Source organism: Vipera ursinii (assembly GCF_947247035.1).
Source record: "Vipera ursinii genome assembly, chromosome: 2".
NCBI classification, from domain to species: Eukaryota; Metazoa; Chordata; class Lepidosauria; order Squamata; family Viperidae; genus Vipera; species Vipera ursinii.
The window spans coordinates 281195418-281223047 of record NC_139513.1 but is presented as its reverse complement, the minus strand read 5'-3'; the positions used below and the strand labels follow the sequence as shown (position 1 = coordinate 281223047).

Here is a 27630-nt window from a genome sequence, read left to right as displayed (position 1 = left end):
GATCAGCCATCTTGCATGACAGATAGATGAGAAGAAAGACTTTGATCAAGCACATCAATGAGGGCTTCAGAAACTTCTTGAAAGGTTGGTGTCATCCTCTTCAACAATCAGAAAACTCAAGGTGGTAGCTGTGTGTAGAATTCTGTTATGTTGTACTTAAACAAGGGGCTACTCTTAAAAGCATTCCATGTTCTTTCATTCTCCAATGTCGAGTTCTTTGGATGTATTTTTCTTTCTTTCTTTCTTTCTTTCTTTCTTTCTTTCTTTCTTTCTTTCTTTCTTTCTTTCTTTCTTTCTTTTTTTTCTATTTTCATGATTTGTGTTGGGCCACAGTCTCATTATCCCAACCACTGGTTACATTAATAGGAGTTGCAAATATCAAGTAGGGGCTAATGCTTTAAAGTTGAAGCATGCCTTTCATCTAAAAATGCAATTTTTATTTTTCACACTTTTATTTTGCACATGAAAATGTTTATGTCTTTGCATTCATTTTTAGTCAAAACAAGTCCTAATCCTACTTCAGTTGGTTTCATTATAGACTATTATCAGTAGTAGTTAAGTTACATTTTGACTGTAAGGCGATCAAACCAGTCAGTCCTAGAGGAGATCAACCCTTACTGCTCTTTAGAAGGCCAGATCCTGAAGTTGAAACTCAAATACTTCGGCCACCTAATGAGAAGGGAGAACTCACTGGAGAAGAGCCTAATGCTGGGAAAGGTTGAGGGCAAGAGAAGAAGGGGACGACAGAGAATGAGGTGGCTGGAGGGAGTCACTGAAGCAGTAGGCATTAGCTTAAATTGACTCCAGAAGATGGTAGAGGACAGGAAGGCCTTGAGGAACGTTGTCCATGAGGTCATGATGGGTCGGACACAACTTCGCAACTAACAACAAGTTAAGTTACATAGTACTGTGGGCCCAACTCCAAAAAGTTGTTCTGGAGTGCAAATGTATCTTTTCCTGGACAGGAAGCTGCCCTCTGCAGCTGTCACATGCTCTCAGAAAAAAATGTGGTTGCTTACTTGATTGCTTCAATCAAGGCAATTCCAGCACTATATGAAATCCATTGCAATAAAAATAAAAGACAATATACAGTAAGAGAAATACACATATATATTAATTATAGTTTCAAAAATTAATATCACTTTCTTGGCATTCTAGCGAGTTCCAAAGGATAGGAAACATCATAGGGAATGTCCACTTTTGATCTTCCTCGTACCACACCTGCCACAGGCATTCTTTGTATTCTTAATTTATATCGATCTTGCGATACCAACAGCCTAAGACACATAGAGCTTAAACCAGCTCTTGAATTAGCTTCAAAGTATTTTTAGAGAGATGCTGCATTTGCTCCCTAAATGCTGCACTTTGAAGGACCTTTTGGGGATCAAATCCAAAGTACTTAACACTCTTACAATAATTCTTAATAATATTCTGAATTCACCAACTCAGAAAAAAGTATAATTTTACATGCACACATACAATGAGCAAAATTAAAAACATGGCTAAGACGATAATGATAAAGGATGATGAATGGTACTTTATTTCAAGGTAATTTCCTGATAAATCTAGCACATTGATTAAATAATATTTCTTGCCTGTATCAAATGACCATAATTTTAGGAGAGATTGCTGAAAGATTTGACAAAAAGGAGGTGGTGATATCATCACCCACAATGGGGTGATGGGGTGAAACCAAGTCCATAGATGATATTCTGGGCAAGAGATCTCAGCAATTAAAAATTATTGGGCAAATCCCACTCTTGAAAATATGTTACCAGTTCTCTTTACTGTTAATTTATGTGAGGAAATGTTTGTGAGCAGAGGACTTTTTAGGATATGAAACTGGTGTTTAATACCCATTTATTTCTTACACCAGACCTTCAAGGAATAAGGTCTTAAATTACATAAAAGGGAGATCTAGTGTGACAAATAGAAACTCGATCTAAGCCTGGTCATTTTGGTGGACAAATAAAACTTAGACCAGAGTTTCTTAACCTTGGCAACTTTAAAACGTGTGGACTTCAACTCCCAGAATTCTGGGAATAGAAGTTCACATGTCTTAAATTTGCCAAGGTTGAGGAATATTGACTTAGACATTGAACATTCCAAACAATTATCCCTTTCAATTCGTGGCTGGAGGTAATGTAAGAATTTCATCTGGCTCTGTCCATGTGACACAAACTGGGAGTGGAGGGGGAGAAAGGAAAGAACATATTATTTGGGCAAGGATTTTTGAGCAGTGTAAAAAAAAATTTTCAGAAACTTTTAAAGATATCTCAACTCAAATGAAATCTGTAATAGGAAATGCAAATTTTGAGAGGATGGTTTTAAACAATCCAGAAAGTTATTTAGATTCCAGAGTTAGAAACAGGAGGCAAAAGAGATCAATCACAGGTATTTTAATCAGATGACCTGCCCGGTTTGATCTGATCTGAAAAAAAAAATCTGGATGACCACTTGATGGACAGCATGGAGAAACAGAAAACAATACAGTGGGCCAAATCACTATACAACAGGGACAAAGAGCTGCTATGATCTCAAAATCTTTTACATAGATGCTATTACTAAATCAAGCACCCCTCATTCCATATTCATTTGAAGTTTATTACTTAAGTGTAATAAACATTAAACACACTTGTCTGTTAGTTTCTATTTAATTTCAGCCCATATTCCAACCTATCGAAATGATTTTGAGTATTATTTCCATTCAGTACAGCATTAGCTATCCCAGGTGGTTCTATGTCATCTGCAAATTTGATAAGCATTCTTTCCACCTCTTCCTCCAAGCCATTAATGCAAATTTCATGAGTAGAAGATACCTCTCTCCAAGGTGATGAGCAACCATGAGCTTCTGAATATGTGTTTCAAGCCAGGTATGCAGGTACTTAATTGTCATGCCATTCATACCATGAAATAAGAGACACCTTGGTGGGAATTAGGCTTCAACCTCCCTGATGGTGAAAAGGAAGGTTGGGAAGGAAGATTCGTTGTTGTTCTCCAAGAGATTATACTCTTAAGTATTTTGGGAAAATAAAAACAAGAGAGAAATAGACAGAGAAGAACTCTGAAGAACTCAAAAAGTTTTCTTGAATTTTAAGAAGTAATCTGCAAAAGTGGATTTATATTGATGTGGAAAATACCACAATTATGGATGTCAACTGACCATAGTTGTATTTAGTCAAACCAGAATTTTATCTTGTCCACCCTATGAAAAGAAGAGAGCTCCAATCCTTATAAAGTCGACTCAAAAAATTATTTCTGACTCTATGTGGACATGCCTTTATTTAGCAGGCTTGTTTGCTGCTCCAATAACTGACTAGGTCTGAGCAGTTTACAATCCTACTTATATGTAAGTAAAATTAAAACAGGTATATGTATATACCTACAAATACACACATCAAACCAGCAAACATTGACAAACAACCTTGTCTTCTGACAAGAAATCTTAACTATGCTACTGTTCAGAGCTGCTGAAATAACCATATTTTACTTACATTTATGAATCCCAGCAGTACTGAATAAGTTTGATCCTCCAGGGGGATACTAATCCAAAGGATGGAGGCAGTGATTAAGACGACCCAATTCCAAGATTCCAGTAAATGGCATTTTTAGGAGAGGGGATCCATAGCAGCCTTTTCTTCCTAGCCTAATTAGTTGGATAGAACTCTTGGGAGCAGGCAGTCCCAAAATATGTATATGAAGAACTAGTATCAAGGTAATAATTTAGGACTATTCAGATTGAGAAGACATTTTGCTGATCTGCATTTATTATAACTAATGGTTCATCTACATCTCAGGTTTTATGGCCCATTCCTAACTAAGATCTTGGATATGATCAAAATCTGATTTTTCTGTTCATGGAAGAAAGTCAAAAAGCAAGATAATGGAGAAAAAAAGGTGTTTTTTTTCAAAATGAATGTTTCCTTACTATTTGTGTCAAGATATTCTGCATCTAATGATGGCCAATAACAGGGTTGTGATGGCTATTCTTCTGGATGAGTAATTGTTTTTAATTATGTTTTTGAATATTTGATTCCTGATGTATATGCTTGCTTTGTAATACATGATCTAGATTTTAATCTTAGATTATTATGTATATATTCTGATTGAAAGTAAGGATTTGGGAATTTGTAGGCCATTCAGAGACACTTGATTGGACTGGTCCATAAGACCTTGTAGGTAAGCAAGTAAGTAAATAATTAAATAATCAACAAATGAGAGGAACAGTGGAAACATATTTACAATAACAGAGAAAGACTCTAAGATTTTTTCATATGTCATATGTCAATTTCTTCAACCATGTGATGAGCAAATGTGTCCACAAAATGAAGGAAGACCTGACTTACTCAGCTCCTGTTTCAAATAATAGATACGAATGTTTTGCCAAGTGTTGATTGCTCTACTTCTATGTAGTTGGGTAGAGTCCAAAGGTCAGCCTGGTCATGATCTAGCTACTTTTTGCAGGCCTTGAAGGCTTCCAGATGTTAAGAGCCCAATTTATTTCTGGAGAAATTTCAGTGATGGCAAATAATTATGGCAAGGCCGGATGATATAAAGGAATCCATGCAGTCCTGCTCTGGTACAATTTGTCTATGTACAAATCAGCTTTACGCTGAGTCAGTTTGTCAGGCTCAGAATGATTTATTTAGCCTTCCGATGGTTATCCTTGCACCTGCCGGCTGATCTTTTCAATGCTCATGTTGGAAACGATCAAGATGACAAAATGAGAGTCAGTTTGGTCTAGTGGTTAAGGTGCTGAAATCAGAGAACCTGTGAGTTCTAGTCTCACATTAGGCATGAAAACCAGCTGGGTGACTTTGAGCCAGACACTTTCTGTCAATCCAGCCCATCTCACAGTGTTGTTGTAAGGCAGGGGTGTCAAACTCAATTTCATTGAGGGCTGCATCAGCATTGCGGTTGCCCTCAGGGGGCCAGGTGGGTGTGGCCTGGGTGGGCATGGCCTACTGGGTGGGTGTGGCTAAAGTGCGTATGGCCTACTGGGTGGGCATGGCCAGCTCTACATCGTTCACATCAAGGGTGCCTATGGGGGCCTGGGCAAGAGTGGGACAGATCTGAGGGTCTCTGGCAGGAGGAGGGTCTCTGGGCCAGGGCAAAGGCAGTGGGGGCCGTTCCCTCACTGTTTCCAGGATGGCTTTGCGGGCTGCATGAAACCACTTCCCGGGCCGGATCTGGCCCCCGGGCCCTGTGTTTGACATGTCTGTTGTAAGGAAAATAGGAGGAAGGAGTATCAGTTATGTTCGCTGACATTTGTTACTTATAAAGCAACAAGGGCAAGATATGAACCACAAAGAAATAAACGTTTATTTGCCTCATTTCAGGACATTTCAAATGTTATCTATACTCTCTTTCTCTCTCTCTCTTTCCCTCCATCTCTCTGTTCCTCGAGTCAATTTTTGACTTCTAGTGACCACATGGACAAGTCCCTGTAGTTTTTGGACATGGTTTGCCATTGACTTCTTCCTAGAGCACGGGAAGGCAACCTCGGCTCTTTTATGACTCATGGACTTCAACTCCTAGAATTCCTGAGTCAGCTATGCTGACTCAGGAATTCTGGGAGTTGAAGTCCATGAGTCATAAAAGAGCCGAGGTTGCCTACCCCTGTCCTAGAGCTAAGAGAGAAGAACTGGCCCAAGGTCACCCAGCTGGTTTTGTGCCTAAGGCAGAGCAAATTCAGTGCCTCCTGGTTTCTGGCCTGATGCCTTAACAACTATACCAGGGGTCGGCAACCTCGGCTCTTTTATGACTCGTGGACTTCAACTCCCAGAATTCCTGAGCCAGCATAGCTGGCTCAGGAATTCTGGGAGTTGAAGTCCACGAGTCATAAAAGAGCCGAGGTTGCCGACCCCTGAACTATACCAAACTGGCTCTCCAAATTATATTTCGAGGATTAAAAACAAATTATTCCAGACAAATTTGAATTCATTTAATTCAAATTGCCCAAGTAGGTAACAGTGCTTCGTTGACTTGGGCTGATTTCAAAAAAATGAAACAGAGTCAAACCGAGTTTGTGCTTGGATGGAAATCAACCAAGAAATAAATCCCAGGGCTACAGAGAAGACTAGGAAATTGAAAACCATCTCTGAAAAAGGCAATGGCAAAGACCACTTCATTGTTGCCGATTAAACTACACAGACATAGCCACATAGTCATAGGAGTTGAGCTGCACTTAAGCAAAACTTTATCGTCACCAACATCCTTAAAAAAAATCATGAGCACCCATGATTTGCATCATTCCCAGATGAAAGTGAGTTGGCAGTAAGTTAAACACTGTTCAGAACAAAATTCCGCTCTCTTCTTTGGTCTGGGATTTCATTAACACCCCATATTTCTTTCTGTCTTTGCTGGCAGTCCTATCAGTCAGAAAGAATTCTTTCTTCTGATATACGCTAACTCAACAGCCTGCAAGGTCATCGGATGCTTTGGTGAGGGACATCTCAGGCCATCTACCTCTTGCAAAGAGGGAAAAAAATATCAGTGAGGTGGACAGGTGAATTTTCGCTTATTTCCCCCCTACTCTCTAATCTCTCGCTTGTTTATTAATTCTGTAATTTCAGCATAGCTGGAAATGGATTAGCAGCGCAGTTTTTGCCCGATCTAATATCCAGCAAAGAAGAGTAAAGTTGGCAATTAGGAGCGTTTGTGTACATAACTAAAGCCAATGCTGGGATAGCAAGGGGAGGAAGGAAAAAAGAAAGACAGAAATTCTACTGGAGAGAGAATCAGAAAGAAGCTTGGCAATGCAGAGAAAACAAGAGTGTCCATTCTGGCTCATGGGCCTTGTAGTGAGGAATATTGAGTTACAGCACTGGATTTGGCTCAGGAAGCTTCTGTTTCTTGGTCATTAAGATGCCACAAGAGCCCTTTTCTTCTTTGGTTACAAAGGACAACATGAAAACTACTCAGCTGTGAGTATCACTGTAGGTCAAACCAAATCAGGGATGAACTAAATGTTCCTTTAAATAGCTTATAAACAGTCACTTATATTTTTTCCCCCTCTTACTCAAAAATAATTGTAGAATCTGGCTGAGGAGGTTTTAAAACTTTTGTACTCTTTCATTATCACTGTTTGCTCCCACGGCAGATCCTCTTTATCTGCATATTGCAGGCACAATAGTGAGCAGATTTTGCTTGGGACTGCCAACAGATTAAAAAAAAACAACAACAGCAATCTATGTGAGGTCAATCTGGATTACACTTGGAAATAAGAAAAACCACATACTCCCCCTATTAAGAGTAATATGCAGTCTGAACCATAATGGCTTTAGGCAAGTAGCCCCAGCTAACTTGATTTAAAATCTGTCTCATCAGATTGTGTATAATAAAAGCAAGAAGATATAAGAACTTCAAGCTTTATATACTAAAACTCGTGGAGAGCGCTATCAACAAATAGCAGTCTAAATGGGCCTACCTGCATGGAGAACAGTACAGTAAGGCTGATCACTAAGTAAATGTAAATAGGATTACAGTGTCAATATGTTTCTCTTTGCCAACTTCTAATGCATGACTTAAGGAAGCTACGATGGAGTCTGAAACTAGCAATATGATATGTAGCCTCTCTTTGGCTTTCCAACAAAACACCAAAAATAAAATATCCTGACGAGGAAAAAAAAAAAGCTCAGCTGAAAATAAATAAGATCTCAACATGAAGATTCCCGATGTTGCTGTTGTTCCGTGCAACACAAAATTACAAAATTACTGAGTAAAAGGATGCTGCCCAAGGGCCTTCAAGTGTTTAGGTGTAGATGAACACAACTAAAAGAAAGAACCACAATCTTTCCAATTCTGGAAAGATGCACCACGTGCAAACCTGAAAGTACAGGGATGCTATGTAAAGCAGAAACGGTTTATCCTTGGAAGAGTGATTTTTCCCCCCCTCCCTAGTAATGTCTGGCTAAATAGCAACTAGCCTGTATCACTCTTTAGAACTTGGCACAAGGACATCACCATCAGGAACTTTCATCACCAAAGAAGCTACACCTTTAGAAGAAGCATGTTGGTTATGAATGAAGATGATGGCCACTTTGCTTGTGGGACCCTTTATTTGAACAATCTGAAAACCTAGATGACAGTTTCTGAGTTAAAGTTATTACTACTGAATGTTAAGTAATTGAATAGGAGAAGCAGCAGCCCTGCTTCAGCATCTCTCAATGGTTGTGGTATTAGGGCTATGCATGCTTTAAAAAATGACTAATAAAAATACTTCAAGGCAGGATTGGCTTGTGATTGCCTCTAGGCTCTGGAATTTCATTTGTTGCTTGTATGTACACCGAGAGCTTATGCGCCGGAGACAAATTCCTTGTGTGTCCAATCACACGTGGTGAATAAGAATAGAATAGAGCTGGAGGGACCTTGGAGGTCTTCTAGTCCAGTCCCCTGCTCAAGCAGGATGACCTATACCAGTGATGGTGAAACTTTTAGAGACCGAGTGCCCAAAGTGCAACCCAAAACCCACTTATGTATTGTCCGGTGCCAGGTGGGCGTGGCTGCGGTGGTAACGGCAGACTGGGTGGGACTAAAAAGTTCAATTAATCAATTCCAACTTTGTGAGATCTTTTTTTTTTCCTTGCAAGAAGCTGAAACTGATTCATTGACTGAACCTTTTTTTTTTTTTGCACACGGCGGCAGAGGCCTAAAGCAAAAAGGTTTTATAAAACCTAGCTGAAGGCCTAGGACTGGGTTGATGGCACATGTGCCCACAGAGAGGGCTCTGTGTGCCACCTGTGGCACACGTGCCATAGGTTCGCCACCACAGACCTATACCATCTCAGACAAGTGACTTTCTAGCCCAGGGGTGTCAAACTGCTGGCCCACGGGCCGGACACATCACGAGGAAACTGCACCCATCACATTGCCAGCAGTGGGGAAAAAGCTCCAATACGTCACGCGATGTTGCAAGTTTGACATGTCTAGTCTAGCCTCTTCTTAAAAATCCCCAGTGATGGAGCATCCACGATTTCTGGAGGCAAGCTGTTCCACTGGTTAATTGCCTTCACTATCAGGAAGTTTCTCCTTAATTCCAGGACGTTTCTCTCTTTGATCAGTTTCCAACCATTGTTTCTTGTCCTGCCCTCTGCTTTGGTGAATAACGTGACACCCCCCCCCCCTTCTTGGTGGCAGCCTCTGGAATACTGCTATCATGTCTCCCCTATTTCTTCTTTTCTTTAGACTAACCAAACCCAAGTCTTGCAGCTCATAGTCAAGTGATCGTCCACTAGGACTCCAAGGTCCCTCTCACAGTTACTGTTTTTAAGCCAGGTCTCACCCAGTCTGTACTTGTACCTTTGATTTTTCATGCCTAAATGTAAAACTTTGCTTTTCTCCACATTGAAACTCATTTGTTTGGATAGCGCCCATTGTTCAAGTTTGTCAAGATCTTTTTGGATCCTGAGTTTGTCTTCTGGGATGTTCGCTACTCCTGCCAGTTTGGTGTCATCTGAAAATTTGATGAGTTCCCCTTCAATTCCCTCATCTAATTCACTGAAAATGATGAAGAGTACTGGGCCTAAGACGGAACCTTGTGGTACCCCTCTGCTTCATTCTCTCCGTGTGGATGTGGTGCCATTGAGGACTACTTGTCGAGTATGGTTTGCCAGCCAGCTTTATACATCCATCCGGTGGTAATGTCTATTCCATCATTTTCTAGTTTACTAAGGAGTAGGTTGTGGTCTACTTTATCAAATGCCTTACTGAAATCTAAGTATACTAGGTCCACAATAAAGAATATTCTATTCTATTCTATTCTATTCTATTCTATTCTATTCTATTCTATTCCATCCATATTCTATGTCACATAACTGCATGTTTGATTTCTTTACCACTGGTGTAACACTGGCGCAAAAGGTGTAGCAGCTGCACTCAATGATTTAGTATGTGAAACAGAACCATTCAGACAAAGATCTGAAAAAAAAACCTGTAGTCTGTCCTATTCTCCATCTCTCTTCTGTCTTTGTAATTTAGAGTCCCAAACTCACAAGTAGAAGGAAGAGCATTGGTAACTGAATTTCTGAGCAATCAAGAACCTGCTAAGTTCAGCTGAATCACAAGTACTTAAGCAAACAATAGATTATTTTCTACATCTTATTTGGCTTGGATATCTTTCGTGGCTTGGTTATCTTCTTGAATGTGGATTTTTCTTATGCATATATCTATGTCTCTGTACTCTGGTGGTAGACTACATCTGTACAAGCAAGCACAAGAAGCTTATTCATATTAATTAATTATTAGTATACATACATGAGATCATTTTGCCCCAGTAAACAGAGAAGGAAAAGTTGATGTATTCTCCGTTTAATTATACAACCATTGACACAGAAAACTGTTTAGGTGTCTTTGAATTGTAAACTCCTCGTGAAATGTCAGTTATACCTGACAATCTCAAAGGGCTAGATTTCAGTTACAGTAACTCTGCCTGCTATCTGTTATATCAAAACAAAGAAACTTATTTCCTCTAAAGCGGGGAAAAATATTTAGTTCTAAAAGTACATCTTTAAAAGTGGTAGGAAATACTCATCCAAATGTTAACTTTTATTACACCCAGATGGGCACTCTGAAGTTTGTGAATTGTGGGCAGCAGATAAAAGCTGTAAAAAATTAAAACAATGGAAGGTTTCTTATGAAGTTATGAGAAGTGTATTCTGCTGTTGCTTAAAGTTAACTCTTTCTTTCTAGGAGAACTTCAAAAGTATTCTGATTTTTGCAATGTAATTTGAGAATTAAAACCAGCTCTCTGAAGAAAGCAAATGGGAGAAAATGGGTGTACCTTTGGAATTTGGCATTCTCAACCAAAGAAAATATGGCAGCATTCAATTACTGAGCGCACAACAGAATTATACAACTCGCAGCCTGGGAATCTACATTCAATTCTATATATGTCAAATAAGCTCCATTAAGCCCCCAAGGATGCTTTTTCAAAAAGGCAACTGGACTTTCCTTTTCCTTGAAGATGTTTCACTTCTCATCCAAGAAGCTTCTTCAGTTCTGACTGAATGACGGATGATGGAAAGATTTATATTCCTTGCAATCATCTGGTCATTAGCACTCTTTTTGAGAGTCGTTGAGGCCACCTGGAGGTTTATCTGTGCCCTCAGGGTCATCTGAATAATGCAAGTGGATATGGAACCTTGGAACGGCTGAAAGGACGGTGATAAAGTCCAGTTGCCTTTTGAAAAAGCACCTTTGGAACAATCATGATCTGGATCAGAGGTCTTCAAACTCGGCCCTTTTATGACTCATGGACTTCAACTCCCAGAATTTCTCAGCCAGGCATGCTGGCTGAGGAATTCTGGGAGTTGAAGTCCATGAGTCATAAAAGGGCCGAGTTTGAAGACCCCTGATCTGGATGATTGAGAATCTCCACAGACATTAAGCTCCATTAAGTTTAATGGGGTTTAATTCAAAATAATCACCCATAGTTTTGCAACTTGAGACTATAGCGTCAACCTACCATATGACTTACTTCTGATTGGAACTATAGAAATATAGAATTCAGAATGGATCTCTAGCAGCTTTAATCAATTGGCTGTCAATGTTTATTTTAAGTTTCAGTCTCTGACATATTCAAGGAGGGTAAGAGAAAACAGAAATAGATGCAAGGAAAGGAAACAGGAGAGAAAAACTAAGCAGTAAAATATTTTTAAGGAACAGCTAAGTTTAGCATCTTTCCAAGCATGTTTGTATTACACAACAATATACAATTATTATTTTTTATTATATTTGGTTTTCAAAACAGAACCTTGTTCATTGCCCTCTTGTTCCAACATTATATAGGTAATCTGAGCGATTTTCAAGGTTTTTCAAGACAAAAATCGCCAAAAAAAAGGTCTTAAAATATTCTGAATGAAAAGTACATGAGCAAACAATGGGAAGCACGTCACCTTGGTGGTTAGGCAGATATAATGTGTGTTTGTGAACAAACCTTCACAGATTGTTTATTGAGGGACATTTTCCAATCACTTAAAAAAAAAACAATCCAAAGATTCCATGGAGAGAAATGCTTAAATCTCTCTCTAAACCACTGATGTCGTAGGCTCTTTTGTCTGAAATCCACCACGGCTGAAAACCAAAGCAGAACTTTCGGATGGGGGAGGCAGAGGAGGAGAAAAAAAAATATCTCTAGGTCCAACAAAAGAAAGTTATTATTGGACTTTCAATGATAACTAGCAAAATGTGCATTTTCTGCCAAAACTGCTGAAGTAGGCTTTTTCTGTTGGTTTTCTCCCGATTTCCACATTCAGAATGCACTGGGAAAAGAAATTGCAATTATGCTACTATCAATCAAAGAAGATGATGTCAACCAGTATGTAGGTACTGGATTTCTGATATAAGCAGCACTGTAAAACATGCTACAAAAGATGTGACTAATTCATGTAAAAAGAAGTTTGCTAGTCTCAATCTTATTTGCCATCCCAAACCAATGCAAAACCAATTCAAAATCTAAAGTACAAAAACCTGAAACAATTAATATTGAACAGAGAGTACCAACTTTACAACTAGGGAGAAATTTCCTGACAGTTAGAACAATTAATCAGTGGAACATTGACAGCCAATTGATTAAACCTGCCTCCGGAAGCTGCTCCAACACTAGCAGTTCTTAAGAGACAGGACAGCCATTTTTTCTGAAATGGTATAGGGTTTCTGTTTGAGCAGGGGGTTGGACTAGATGACCTCCAAGGTCCCTTCCAACTTTTTAATTATTATTATTGTTGTTGTCGTTGTTGTTGTTAACTGACTTCTGCAAACCGCAGTTGCTGCTAGAAACATGGCAATCTTCATAGTGGTTGCCAAAATTAGGTCTGCGGAAGGAAAACTGTAATCTTTTGCACAGAAAAGTGATTACAATTTGTCACAATCAGGTTTACAAACGGCAGTGTAAATAAACACAGATTACTGATTCAGCCTCTATATCTAGGCATATACCGTACATCTATAACTGGCATGGGATATGGATAGGATTTCTAAGGATCTGGGAGACATTTTGATTTGATAACATATTTGAAAAGCAATTTTTCACATTTTGGAAAATACCTCTAAGCAGAAAAAAATATGGAAGATTCCTGTGCACATGGTAGTCTCTTAACACAGAGATCCCCAACCTTTTGGGAACCAGGGAAACGTTGGGAAACGTTTTGCCCCGGACTGGAGAGTGTGTGGTTTTGTGTGCTGCCTGCATCCTGTGGATGGGGCTTTGCTTGTTTGTGTGGCCCGGTTGCTGGCATGCTGCGGCCCGCTACCAGTCCACGGACCTGGGGTTGGGGACCCATGTCTTAACAACAATATAAGCTCTCTACATGGGGCTGCCCTTGAGAACCATTCGGAGACTACAACTGGTGCAGAATGCGGCCGCGCGAGTTGTGATGGGGGTTTCCCGATACTCCCATGTAACACCTCTACTCCGTGAGCTGCATTGGCTTCCGGTTGCCCTCCGGGTGAGATTCAAAGTGCTGGTGATGACCTATAAAGCCCTAAATGGCTTGGGTCCGGGATATTTGAGGGAACACCTGCTGCCAGCATCAAGTTCCCTTCATCCAGTGCGCTCGCAGAGGGAGGGTCTTCTCAGGGTGCCACCGGTAAAAGATTGCCAGCGGATAACACCCAGGGAGAGGGCCTTTTCTGTGGGTGCGCCTACCATCCGGAACCAGCTGCCCGTGGAGCTCAGGACTGCCCCTGACCTACGCTCGTTCCGCCGGGACCTGAAGACTTGGCTCTTTGAGCTCTCTGACCCAGGCGGAGAATTTTAACTGGGGTTTTATTTTCAGGGATAATTTAATCTTTTAATTCTCTTTTAACTTTGTATTTTATATTGATATGATTTTAAAATGCCCTGTAAACCGCCCTGACTCCTTCGGGAAAGGGCGGTATATAAATCTAATAAAATCTAAATCTAAATCTAAAATGAAATCCAAGTGGACATAATAACAAACAAAGAAAAGCCAGGAAAAAAAAAGAAAAGGCAAGAGAACACTGAAGTATATTACAAGATTCCCAGATCGCCCAAATATGTAAGCTGGGTAGAAAGCTTATTTTATCTAAAGGCCTTACAAACTTCCAGCTTGTAATAAGAGAATAACGAAGGACACCTCAGCAAAGTCAGGTTCTCACACTCTGCGTGCATATTGTTGGTTCAAATTATTCACTCTTATTTAACCAAACTGAAAGTCTTTCATCTCCATGCTATACAGTAATAGTTTCCATATGACTGGTGGCTAAGCTATAAATAAGATCAAAAGCAAAAGAAAGGACTTCATTGTAACAAGGGGGGGGGAGAGGGTGTGTGAGTCAGTCTGAGCAGCATTAAATCAAGAAAAAAGAGAAAAGTTTTAACAGTTTTCTTTTAATACAGAAAAGTACCACAGGGTTATAAACAGCTTTCTAAAAGCTTATGAAAATACATTCTGTGAGTAGTGGTCATATGCAAAATCTATTTAGACCTAACTCAAAACTGGCAGAGCAGAGGTTTAGTCTGTAAGAGAGAGCAAGGAAGAATGCCACGTCTTAAATCTAGGCAGAGACCAACTATAAATGGGGGCTGGGGTGGGGGGTGGATGGGAAGCGATTCTTGTATTCCTGCATGCTCTTAAGAGAAAACAGCGTGGCACTGCTCCATATATTTCTCCATGCTCTTTCTGTTTTGTTTTTAAGACCAGGGTGGGTGGGTGGCCTCGGGCAATAATAATAATAATAATAATAATAATAATAATAATAATAATAATAATAGTAGTAACAACAACAACAACAACAACAACAACTACTCAACACAGACCCATGAACTCCAAGTAAAAGGATGTTTTATTTGGCACTGCAAATCAACTCAATGGCAAGAGCCAACTTGCCAAAACAATTGCTAAACTGGAATCCCTACTGGACAAACAGATGTTAATAATAACCCACGGGAGGAAATGCATTTCCTCTGCGTTTATACAGCAAATGGACAGTTTTGTAATGTTTTAATACATTAGAGGAGAGCTTTGTCTTTCGGGATGCTATTTTATGGAAAGATGCTCTCTCAAGTCTACCGTTACTGTTCATTTCCTGTGTTCCAAGAACATATTAATGGGGTATTCTGGCATGCTTCGGATAGCACACAGGTTGCAACAACTGTTGTGCTTGAAAAAGTGAGGAAAGCTATCATAGGAAACATAGCTTTTCTGCTGTCAGTGCAATAAGAACAGTAATGTTCTGCCTATAGGGATAATTATTCATTTTATATACTGGTGGAATCAGGAGAGGTTCAAGATCTGAAAAGCAAGAAGGTTAAGGATATTAGCATTCAGCTAAGAGCAATAACCTATTGATAAAAATAACCAAGTAAAAATAAACCATGAAATTATGTAGCTGGTCAGATTATCCTCGCATCTCAGCTCATGTCTCTTCCTTTATTCCCCACTTGATTTTTAAGCACCTGTTGAATGGTGACCTCACTTCTACACCTTGTTATTCAGACATTTTACCAAGATGGCTTTTTAAACAAAAGCCAGCTGTTTCTCATCTATTCTACAGGGGGAAAAGGCATCAGGACAGTGCTGGAGAAATGTTAACTCACAAGCATCCATTCTCCAATAACTTTCACACACCCAGCTGGACAACAGATCCATCTGTAGGTAGAAAAACATGGATCATGGGCTAATGTGAAATTAAAACTTGGAAATGGAACACTAGTATTTTAACAATGTGCCTAATTAGGTTGTTTGAAATGAATGAAATCATTATATTAGGATTTTACGTGTCTTTAAAAATAATGACTGGATTCCCCTTTTCCCCCAATCAACAACATAAACCTTTTTTAAAAAAAAAATCTTAAGTATATGTTATAATTACACAGAATTAGTAATACTAACTAAATTAGGTAATCCTTAAACGTATAAAATGATTTGCTGCGGTTGCTTTTAAAATGCTCATTGTAATAAGACGCTTTGCCTTTTGTGAAAGGCTTTTTTAATAAAAAGGCAGCATACTTGCATTGTTATGATAATACTAAATAGAACATATAAAGAGATTCTTATATTAATTTAGTGAAGATACAGCCTTTAAAATAATTTTAAATTGGTTTCTTCTTTTGATTTGGATACATGTGCCAACCTGCACTCCAACTGCTACAATACTTCCTAAGGGTGAATTATAAATTAATGTTTAAATGTTTAAATAAAACATGTCTACAACCAGTTTTTCTATATGTTGTCATGCTGAAGAAGCAATAACATTAACAGCAGCTTAAATACTAACTTAAGAGCAGGTTAGATTTAAGGATGTTGTTCCATAAACAGAATAAATTCTATTCACAGCATCCTAGAATGGCTGTTAAAATGAAATAAGAAATGACTTTTGCTGATTTTACATTCTCCATAAAGTTTTATGAACCATTTTTCATTGCTGTGGACCAATTTTGGGATGGAGGAAGTTGCAAATGAGGGGACAATTTAGATCTGAGAACTCTACTAAAATGACTCCTGATGTATTCCCTAAATTTCCTTTTCTGTCATGCTCAAAATTGCAATTTGACACTCTGGAAGAGCTTTGAAGGGAGGCTGTTATAGTCTTCAGTTCTCTGAAATACTATTTGCCCCCTATAAATGTCAAATTATCAGAATCTTCTTCAAAAATTATACTTGGTGCACCCTCAACTTCTGAATTAGGTGGACAGCAGCCAAAATATGAACCTTTTGTGAAGATGCTTCAGTGCGTTACTATATACTGTATTTCCATGGTTTTTAGATGCCAGGTAAAAATATTTTCATTTATCCAGACTAGCTCTTCTCAGCATAGGTTTCTCCAGGCATACTTTTCAGTAGAAGCCATGGTAGTATCGTGTACATCATTTTGCAGCTGACATAAATGATGTAGTTTGTGTCAGTCATATTATCAGGTGAGTGATATATAATATGTAACTTTTACCACTTGTGCAAAAACATTATGATGTACTTGCCCCACCGTGCTTTCCCCATCAACCCTGATCAAGCTGGGGTTGCTGGAGTGGATCATACCAAACAACCGTCTTCCAACAACCTTAAACAAAGACTGTAACAGACACGCAATGCGATCTTAAATAATTGAGTTCTGAGTTCTCCTGCCAATATTGTGATTTTCAGCGATCTGTTTCAGGTTCTGTAGGTGTCAATTACAATGAACTTTATAAAGTCATTATTTCAATGACACTATGCACCCAGGCATCTTCACCTCTACGGCCAAAAGCATGCACAACAGGTTGCATGCATGGCACACATCAGAGTCACTTTGTGACTGCATGGCAATGTAATTAGTGAGTAGAGATTGGACAGCTGGTATACTAATTCAGGTGAAAGGAGAGCAAGGTGATCATTTATGGTCCTGGCTACTCAGAGATGGTCTCTGAATAAATAGGGAAAACGCTATCAGAATTACCCCATTCCATTTTATGTTTGGTGTGGGAAAAAAGATTAAAGTCACAGTCCTGGAAGCTCACTAGCTATAAACTAGATGTTTCTGGGAACTAGTTAACTACTTTCTTTTAGAGAAGATTGTCATTGGAACAAGGACTGTTACATGAATGAGCCTGTGGCTAGTAATTAATCCTGCAATCTTTTGGAATGGTAGTGCAAGTAAATATGAGTTAAAGGCTGTGAACAAGAGTAAGCCATAATTTAATACTCTCACCGAAATCCCAGAAATGATTCTATTTCAGAGGTTAAAGAATGCTTGGTTTAGAACTGCAGTACTGTACTATCATTTATTCTTACTGTATTAAGATAAAAGTGAAGTAGCTCCTCTCATCCACTTACTCATCCCCCTCCCTGCCCAAAGAAATGGAAAAGAAAAAAGAAGGAAAGATGAGATGGAAATTATCTTCTGGAAGAAAAAAAGAGACTTCCTTTTACTTGAAAAAATAAAAAATAAAAAAATAAAGTATTAGGAAAACGTAACTGTCAATATAGAAAACATAGTTTTACCATTGGATCAGCAAATAAATAAATAACACTGTTTTCCCATACAGCTTGTATAAAAGAGTAGATTCAATGTAATCAGACAGAAGAAGGTGGTTAAAAATGTTACCAATACTCAGAATTGGGTTAAAGTTGGGAACAAAATTATTGAAAATTAAATATGAAACCCAGGATTGCACAAGCTTTCTTTCTGACTCTGTACCCAGGAAAATAAAATGCATCTCCATAGGTTTTTTGGGGGGGAGCTACCAAATATTGTAAACTATGGATTATGATAGGGGCATTTTGATTTTTTTTTTAAAAAATCATCGTTGTTCTGAAGAGGCTTATAAGGACTGATCAATTAGGAAGAGAGAAAGTCCTAAATACCTAAAGAGCTAGATAGAGAATTGAGGGAAATATGACAAAAGTCTATAAAAATCTAAAAAAATTGTCATGTGCAAGAAGGATAGGTCTTACCCCTTTTTTAAAAGTGAGATTGGGACAAAGACTAACAGATTAAATGAAAATAAAGTAGATATGAAGGAATTTCCTGATGGTAAGAAATATTAAGGGGGCAGGGATGGGGACAATCTACCTGCAAATGAGTTTATGCTTATCTATTAGGGGGTTGGTTGATTGTGGAAAAGCGTACCAAGGAAGCAACCGGCCTCGCTGATGTGAAAAGTCCCTTTTGGCCAGGGGTAGGCAACCTTGGCTCTTTTATGACTCGTGGACTTCAACTCCCAGAATACCTGAGCCAGAAGAGAGAATTCTGGGAGTTGAAGTCCACGAGTCATAAAAGAGCTAAGGTTGCCTACCCCTGCTTTTGGCCGTTCAAGGTTTCTAATTTGAAAGACAAGATATATAAGTCAGTGGGGTGTGATAGACAAAAAGGGGAAAAACCTTTACAAATGTTTTTTTTTTAAATTCTCACTAGATACGGTTTGGGGAGGTTAAGTCAGAGACATCATTCTTTTTATTCTCTTTAATGTATTTTTCCTTCCTGTTGTTGTTATTGTTATTCAATAATAAAGTACAGCACATTGGTTTTTGTTGGGCTTGTTGTGTTGGTTGTTTGACAAAAAAAAATCTTTCTGTAAAATTACAACCTAGGCAAAAAGAAAAAGCAAGTTATTTTTGATATATTTCTCCTCCCATAAGCAAGAGGTCCACAGCTGACAAAGGAAGAAGGTGTATTAGTGGGCAAAGAAACTCAGCCAGGCCATTCTGAACAAGCTTCCGGTCCATACCTCCCACTGCTACTTTATTTACTGCAGCTGGCCAACGTTTTATTGCCTGTTTTATGTATTAAAATTCAAATGTGGAAAACATTACCAGTGTCCTGCTTGATTTCCCTCCCCCCCCTCCATTTAACTTCCTTTTCAGCATGGAATGTATCAAATGGTCAAAGGCTAACTTAAGACTGACTCTACTCAAAAACTATTTCCTTTGTTCCCGTGTTTTTACTTCAAAATTCAGACCAGTTTTCCATAAAGAAAAAAAAAATAGCAGCAGCGCTGATGCTTTCTCGCAAGTTAGAGTTTCAGACAGGGAAGAACTTTGCTGGTGAATGACCGAGAACCTCATTTTTTCCTCTGCAAAGCAGTTTTCGTGACGGTTTTTTTTTTTGGGGGGGTGGGGGGTGGGGTGGGGTGGGAGGATTTCCAACATTTTGGTTCTGATGTTTCCATGGTAAGTGTTCATTTGTTTTAGGCTCCTTTATTATTTTATGAATTTTATATAAGCAATGCTTCATGCTTTATTTGTGGTGTAACCAACATTCGATAATCAAAGCAAATCAAAGCTACAAATAAGTTTCAAATAACGATTCTGCTTTTGGAGGAAGTCAAACTCATTGGTCAGATATTTCCATGAATGCTATATATATATATGCACAGCAGACTTTTCTAGGGTCCCCTTCCCTGCCCCCAATCTTTCTTCAGCTACATCTGGCATATAAGTACATAAGAGGGAAGTATATATTTATGGAACAACTCTCTCTGAAGTGATGCCCTGGGTGCATGTTGCATCAGTTTAACATATGCAAAGCAAAGCAAAGCAAAGAAAAAAAACCAAAGGGAGGGAGGGAGGAAGAGGGGGGAACCCCCTCCTTTTCTCTCTTGATTGAGAGCAGATATACAGGAATAGTTGCAAGTCGCATATCTGGCTTTTAATAGAGCCAGATTTATACATTAAAGGCAGTATTTGAATATGATATGGTATATGTGGCAGAATTTCCCCATTGCTTCAAGTTCTATATATCCCAGAGCACTGAATACATCTCTGACAGCGAAGGTAGCATACATTACAAACCAAACATCAGAGAATAGTCAGCCCATGCTACAAAGGAACAGAGTCTGTATCCAATAGATGATTCAATGCATGGTCCGATTCTTGGCAGGGAGAGATAAAATGGGTATCTTTCTGAACGGTGAACTAGAAGCAATCAATATTCAGAATGCTCTTGTGTTGTTCATAAGCATCAATGTTCCACTTTTATCTTTTAATAATGGCTTGCTGGGGGAGGGGTAGTGGTTAATTTTCAGAGGTGATCTCGGCAGAGTTCTTTTATGGAAATGGTCCTTTCTTCTCATTTTTAATAACAAAGCTATGTAACAAAGTTAATAAGTACCCCAAATTCCATGTTTTTCATCCTAATATGATTTAGGAGACAGAATACATCACCAGACCTGACTTGGAACTATTACACCAGGACAACATGTGGCACATTTGGACCATGAAAACTAAGCTCAGGTTGGAATAAGTGCAGAAGGATAAGTGCATTATTTACTCATCCAGTTGTTTCCAAGTATAGTTTCTTGATGTTTCCAGCCTTTCCCTTAACTCAAGAGTTCCCCAACCTGCCGGCGAGGGGAGGGAGGGGATTTGTTTCACATGGGCATGTGTGCGCAGCTCCATTTGCGCAAGTGGCGGGCACGTGCATCTGCCGCTCACACAAATGGAGCGTGCACATGTACCCACTGCTCACGCAAGTGGGGATGCGCTTGTGCACTTGCCCGCCATTTCTGCAGCCCGGGGGTTGGGCACCCCTGCCTTAGCTGACTAAATGCATAGAGGGCAGTCCATTGCTATATTATCAGGATAACAATTTCTGGCCAGAACGTTACATCAAATGGCTCCCTTTTGCAAGGTCTTCAGCATTCTTTCTTATTTTTGATAACACTTGTTCAGAATTCCCTAGCCTACATATCCAGTGAAACTGAACAGGTGCAAACTGTCTGTAACTAAAGAGAGATTTAGATAACAATAAGAATGCAAACTGCTCTATTACATGTTTTATATTCTCTCAGAGCCGTAGATTTCTACAATGCTGCTTATAAGAGATTTGTTATTTATCTCAGAAAAACAACAACAAAAAAGGAAATGAATCCAACAAGCTACCCACAAAATGCCCCATGAATCAGATAATTAACTGGAATGATCCGCAAGACAGAATCTTTAATATGCAAAAACAGCTAAAATGGACTAAAAGTGGCCAAATTTAGGTTACAAACATATATTCTAGAAACCTGTAATGATTGTGAATCATTAAATACAATTTCAGACAGGTGCCATTACGAAGCATATCAATATAATTCATCCTGGGTTTGGGGGGGATCCTACCATTTCTCTTTATAGATTATTATTTCCAGTGCTGCTTTTTTTGTAAAAGAAAAAGGTGCCGGAACTCACACGTTATACAACCCGCCTTGCCTACCCTACAAGGTTCCATCCAAAAAAGGTGCCGGAACTCCGTTCTGAGCGTTCTATGAGAAAAAAAGCCCCGATTATTTCCTTAACAGAGAATTTAGTAATCTTATAGACCTCGTTACTTGCCATTTTTTTCTTCTACCAAATAAAACAGTTTAACAGTTCCACATTATAAATACCCAGTATTTATTTTTATAACTTGTCCAGTTGAATTCTGCATAGATAAGTTCCTTTCAATTTAGATATGATGAAACTTGTCAATTCTGTTTTAATCTTTATGCTAAATCTACCTGAACACGTCTATCTATCTCATCAGGTCCAGCATAAAAGGTATATTCTGGGTCCATCTGCTAATGAATGAGTTCCATCTGACAAGATCCAGACTATGTGGCTTTTCTACGGTAGCTCCCATCCTCTGGAACATCATTGCCCACCCCGCCCCTCACCGCCTGTTAGTTTTTAGGAAAGTCTTAGGTATGTGGTTCTTGCAGCAACTTTGGGAGCCAATGGGGAACCTGTGCAATGGTTATATAGGTAGTCCTTGATGTACAACCACAATGAAGCTCAAAATTTCCATTGCTAAGCAAGGCAATTGTTAACTGAGTTTTTGCTCCATTTTATGACCTGACTACAATTGTTAACTGAATCACTGCTGTTGTTAAGTTAGTAAGACAGTTGTTAAGTGAATCTGGCTTTCCCATTGACTTTGCTTGTCACAAAAGATGATTACATGACCCTGGGACACCTCAACTGTCATAAATACATGCCAATTGCCAAGCATCCAAATTTTTATCACAAGACCGCAGAGATACTGCAACAATTGTAAATATGAAAAACGGCCATAAGCCACTTTTTTCAACCACCCGCAATCAGGGTCAGTGATATTGGGGGAGGGGGATATCAATTTGATAGATAGGGAAAAATCTCCTGCAAATACACACAATTGCACCAGCAAATATTCATAGCAAACCTATCTGGGTTGTTGAGAATGACCATTCAAGCACATGATAGTTTTCAATAGATATCTAATTGTTGGTTTCATATCAGCATCATAAATAAATTAATTGATTATATTCAGCATTTTGTAAACCTACCCTCATTCCTTATTTCTAAATGTGTTAGATCTTTAAATTTCCAGAATTCTTAGTCAACATGACCAATGGACCACAAAATTAAAAAAAAACACATTTTATTGCACAAAGTACCTTTTCTTTCAATAAGCATCCAAACAGAGGTTACTTAAACAAAATATGGATATTAATATATCCTTGCTTATTTTTTACATTGTGATTACAAGCCATAGTTTCAACCTAGTTCTAGTTAACTGCTCAGTAATAAACTCTTTGGATTGTTTTTAAATAAGCCAAAATCCGTTATCTTCAGATCCCCAATAATTAGTAACAACAATAATATCATCCCACTCTAGAGAGATCTTATGAAGATCATGTCAGAAAACTAGATCACTATGAAAATTTTGTTATTATTCACTTGCTTTAGACATATAAAAACATGTATACCATGGAATTTCTCAATCAAATTAGAATTATCAGAATAAGTTTTCATCTGAAATTTGCCAGGTATTTATCATCCAAATAATTTAGACAAGTTATTTCCATCACCCAAACCCTAAGTAGTAATGTTGAAGAGGAACCTGATTTACTACAGATACACAGATTATAGCTATTTTTTTAAGATTATCTATCCTGTCTGACTCTTAAAACTGTTAGCAATAATGCATTTTAGCTGAATTCAAATATAGTATGCTAGTTTGAAAAGTGAAAAGGTAAAAGAAATAATTAACATTATATGGTCTGCTATTCCAACTCAAACAATAGATTCACATGCCAGTTTTGTACCCTGCCATCTCAATCCAATTATTCTAAATAAAGAAATTAAGATGTCATTAGGAGATTAAGTGAAGTTCTAAAGAATGGGTAAGGTAAAGAATTTAGCTTTCTTAAGCATTCTGTTCTGTACTAATACATCGGAATGTTTAGATATTATCCCAAATCACATAGAAACTGCTTTCTGTGAGTAGCTGCTATTTAACTGGAGTCAGGTTTAAACGCTCAGGCATACTTTGGATACATAGCAATGTGATCAGTGAAACTGCTTGAGAAAAAAAAGAACAAAACATGAACGAAAAGCAATGGGATCATCACCAAGGGTAAGGAAGACCAAGATTTCAGTCCTGCAGACTAGAATATCTCTAATTTAGACATTAGGAACAAAATCTGTTTTAGTTTGGTGCAGAGAACCAGTGTTCACGGGGGTATATGTGTGGTTGAGATTCATGTTTCCAAAGTGCAGAAAATGTCTATGTTAAAAGGCAGTTGCTCCCCAGGAACTCACAGCAGCAAACATAACTTCCTCTCCTCCAACGTTTCCCCGCCGCCCTTGGGGTAGATTAGACGAAGAAAGAGCAATGAGCCCAAAGTCACCCACTGAGCTTCCATGGCTGGGTACAGACTTCACTCTGAATTTCAGAAGTTCTAATCCAACACCTTAAACACTGTAACGCTTTTGCAGCCAACAAGATAGGAAGTCTCCCTCTCACGCTCCTAGTCAACCACATATTGTAATGGTGTGTGGAATGACTTTGGGAGGAGGGAGGAAGAGGGAACAATAAGAAGGGCTATCCTGAGGTTGCATAAAGGGCATAAAAAAATTCCTATTTTCTCAGGCTGTAAAAGAGAGGGTGGGAGTTTTCTACTGTCAGACTTACAAGTTTCTGTAAATGCAGCCTTATAATAGATGAGACTTAGCTCCTCTTCTGGTGCTTCCTTCTAGGCTGCCTTGGAAGGCTGATACTTACTTTTTCCCCTTCTCTTCTTGCACGGATAGGGAGAGTAAGCTCCTATCCAATGCCATTCTTTCCCACATTTACACACTTTGACTGATAGGTTTAATTCTAGAAACATACCTAAGGATAAGCGTTCGCATTTCCTCCCCCATCTTGTATTTGTGCCAGATATAGAAAGAAGCCAAATATATTTCAGCTAAAATTATTTCAGAAATAAGATTTTAGGAAGGACTAATGCAACAGATTAGCAGCTTCTTGCTAAGCAGCTTCTTTAAAAACATGGGCTGAACATATCCTAAGCATAAATCCCATGACTAAAAAAAAACACAACCTATATAAGAAAAATCAAAGAGATGCATTTTAACATATGCTATGAAAGAGTAATTATTGCTTATGCAACAGAAATAATAAAGGTAGTTACTTTGTCATAAGTACTACACTGCCTTTCATTTCTGCAACTCTAAATTGTACTGGATTTAAAAGCTTAGTTAAAAAAAAGTTTAAAAATCCCAACCGTGCATTATTGAACATTATTTTTTTTAAAAAAGAAATCTGTGGTGTTGAATCTTCATGGCTTACCATTAGCGAATGTCTATTGGCTGAAAGAAGGCCTGTCCCATATCCTGATCCAAGACCTCCCATAGCTCCATTATGAGAAGGGCCTATTAAGCCATGGAGGTCACTATGACTACCAGGCATGGCAGTTGAAGGCCCCACTGCATGGTTCCGGAGAACATGAATAGCATCATCCAGTCTTTCCAAGCGGTCTTCTATTCGGCTTTGCTGATAGTTCATGAAAAAAAAAAGAGAGAGAGAGAGGATCAGAAAATGTAACAGGCTGATTCCTGTTTCAGGAGAACTCACAGAAATGCATTGCTACTGCTCTGTGTCAGGCAGTTGAACCAGAAGACAGTTGCTTGTAGATGGGCTGCTTTTGAATCGGTTTCAACTTTATTAAGTGTTTTGATTATTTTTTTTGCTTGCTCACCAAAACACTGTAAATGAAACAACTAACATCCTAAACTAGCCTGCTATGAATGCTCTGTTTTCATTTTCATGGGTAAAACAGGCTCACTGACTCCTCATAAACATAACATCTATAGCACATTTGCTGCCCCATGATCCTGAAATATTTTGTGTCAGAAATATCAAATTGCCATGACCTTTTAAATTATTTCTGTATGCTAACTTCTTATCCAAAGCTTATTTACTTCTCAATGCTTTAACTGGAGCTGTGAAAATTATTAGGTGGAATTCTATGATCAAAACTAGCCTGCATTCGGACATATATTCCGATATTCAAAAAGGAAGAATAAGAAAAATACAGTTATTTTAGGGTACAATCCATTTACAGCACAGGTTTTAGAACAACAGAGCAATTTAAATAAGTTAAATTAATACACTGCTGGCTGGGGAATTCTGGGAATTAAGCTCCTAAGGTTGAGAAACACTGGTTATCTATCCTTGTCTGCGATACAAACCCTCGTAGGTTTCTTTTTAAAAGAAAGAGTCCCTTGAAACCACCAATAGTTTTTTGATTATTTAAAGTGCAAAGAATTATGGTGGGCATTGTTATTTTTTTTAAGGGCGATACTTAAGATGATATAAGGTACAGCAATGTGTCTGGTTATATTCTGCCAAAATTCTTCATTATACAATTCCCAAAAATGTTTCTGAAGTGGCTACATCATTCTTACTGAAACCACATGGGAAAAAAGACTAGTGTCAACATACTTATTTAATATATTATGCAATCCTCAGTGGAAAAACACTACTTAATTTTCACTTAATGGAAATTGTGATGTTCCTTTCTTATTCCAAATGTGGCTTCTATATTAGGACCACTGTAGAACTGAAGGTTCTGACTTTCCCTTAACTTCAGAAATATTTTCTCACATAGCATTGGGGGCATTTGTGGAAATGTATTCTTTGAGGAAGTCAAATCCAAGGCATCTTTTCTCATGACACTAGCTGAGCGACTCTTTGTGTAGTGGCTCTCATTGAAGGCATTATTCATTTCTTCTTGGCAAGCTTTGATTGTTTATATTTGTACTACAAGACCTGGGGAAGAGGCCAATAACAAGCTACTATCATTAACCTAGGGAAGTAGGTGTTCTCTCTTCTTACCATGACTTCATTCTGGAACCCAACATTCCAACTGAACTTGAATTTTTAATTAAGCCCACAGGCTCTCAAAGGCAGTCTTGACAATTTTGATGGGCATGTACACTGAAGAATACCAATACAAGGTTATCTCTTGACAGAAATATTACCATTAGTATTGGCTCTTATACTGATGTTTTGGAAATATTTACTTGGTAGCAGAATATAGCTTATGTAGTCTGATAATAGTTCGATGAACTAATATAAGCCAAGATCCTCTCCATAACTGCAGTACATCATCTCCCCTATGGTTCTAAAAGATATTGAGAAAGTTACATTACTCATATATGTAATGCATTGAAACTGATGAAATAAGTATTAAGGAAAGCTTATTATACTATCTTTTTTCCATATGCAGTTAAGGCTTGGTCATCTTCCTGGCTAAGCAAGATCATCTGTTCATATTTCGATTTTCATATGGAAAAGGAACCCGCCCCCCCCCCCAAAAAAAAAATACAATATTTACATTCACTGATTTGGCCACTCTTTGATTTTGCTTTTTAAAGAAGCTAAGTTTTACCATCTTGTTGTTTTTCTTTTACATGTATAGATTCCAACCTTACACAGTTAATCTTAGACCGCATGCCATATTTCCATGTGTGGTATTTTACTAGGTAATCATTGCTGATATAATTTATGAAAAAGAGCATATGAAAATCTGTTGCGCTTTATGGGTGGATCCCCTATTTAGAAATGATCAGGAAAAGAGTGCACTAATTAGTGTTGTGCTCCATTAGGAAAATGGATAGGAAAAAGTAGACAGCAATACAATATTAACAGGTAATTAATAGTTTGCCATTGAAAAACATACCAAAGAATGTAAGGGACCTTCATAATTGGGAGATGATGATGCTTGCCCTCCATTTCTAGACCAAACAGCTGTTCCTGCTAATAGTAAAATGGGAGTTACCACTGCAACTATGCAAACAAAATGCCTTTTCAAAGACACTGAATAATACCATAGATATGTACATGCAATTTCCCAACAGTCATATTAAACCACAGCTCTTGTGCAGAACTTTGAAAACAAATATTTAT

At 38.4% G+C, this 27630-nt stretch overlaps 1 protein-coding gene across 12 annotated transcripts in view; it reads right to left on the bottom strand.

The window, feature by feature from the left end:
* Positions 1-27630, bottom strand: part of TCF4 (transcription factor 4) — a 404113-nt gene that overhangs the window by 14536 nt on the left and 361947 nt on the right. For all 12 annotated transcript variants that reach the window (XM_083355584.1, XM_083355583.1, XM_083355580.1 and 9 more), the window contains 2 exons: positions 27404-27480; positions 25009-25212 (listed from right to left, as the gene is read on the bottom strand). In XM_083355584.1, coding sequence (XP_083211710.1) covers positions 25009-25212; positions 27404-27480 — 281 coding nt within the window. The remainder of the gene's footprint in view (positions 1-25008; positions 25213-27403; positions 27481-27630) is intronic.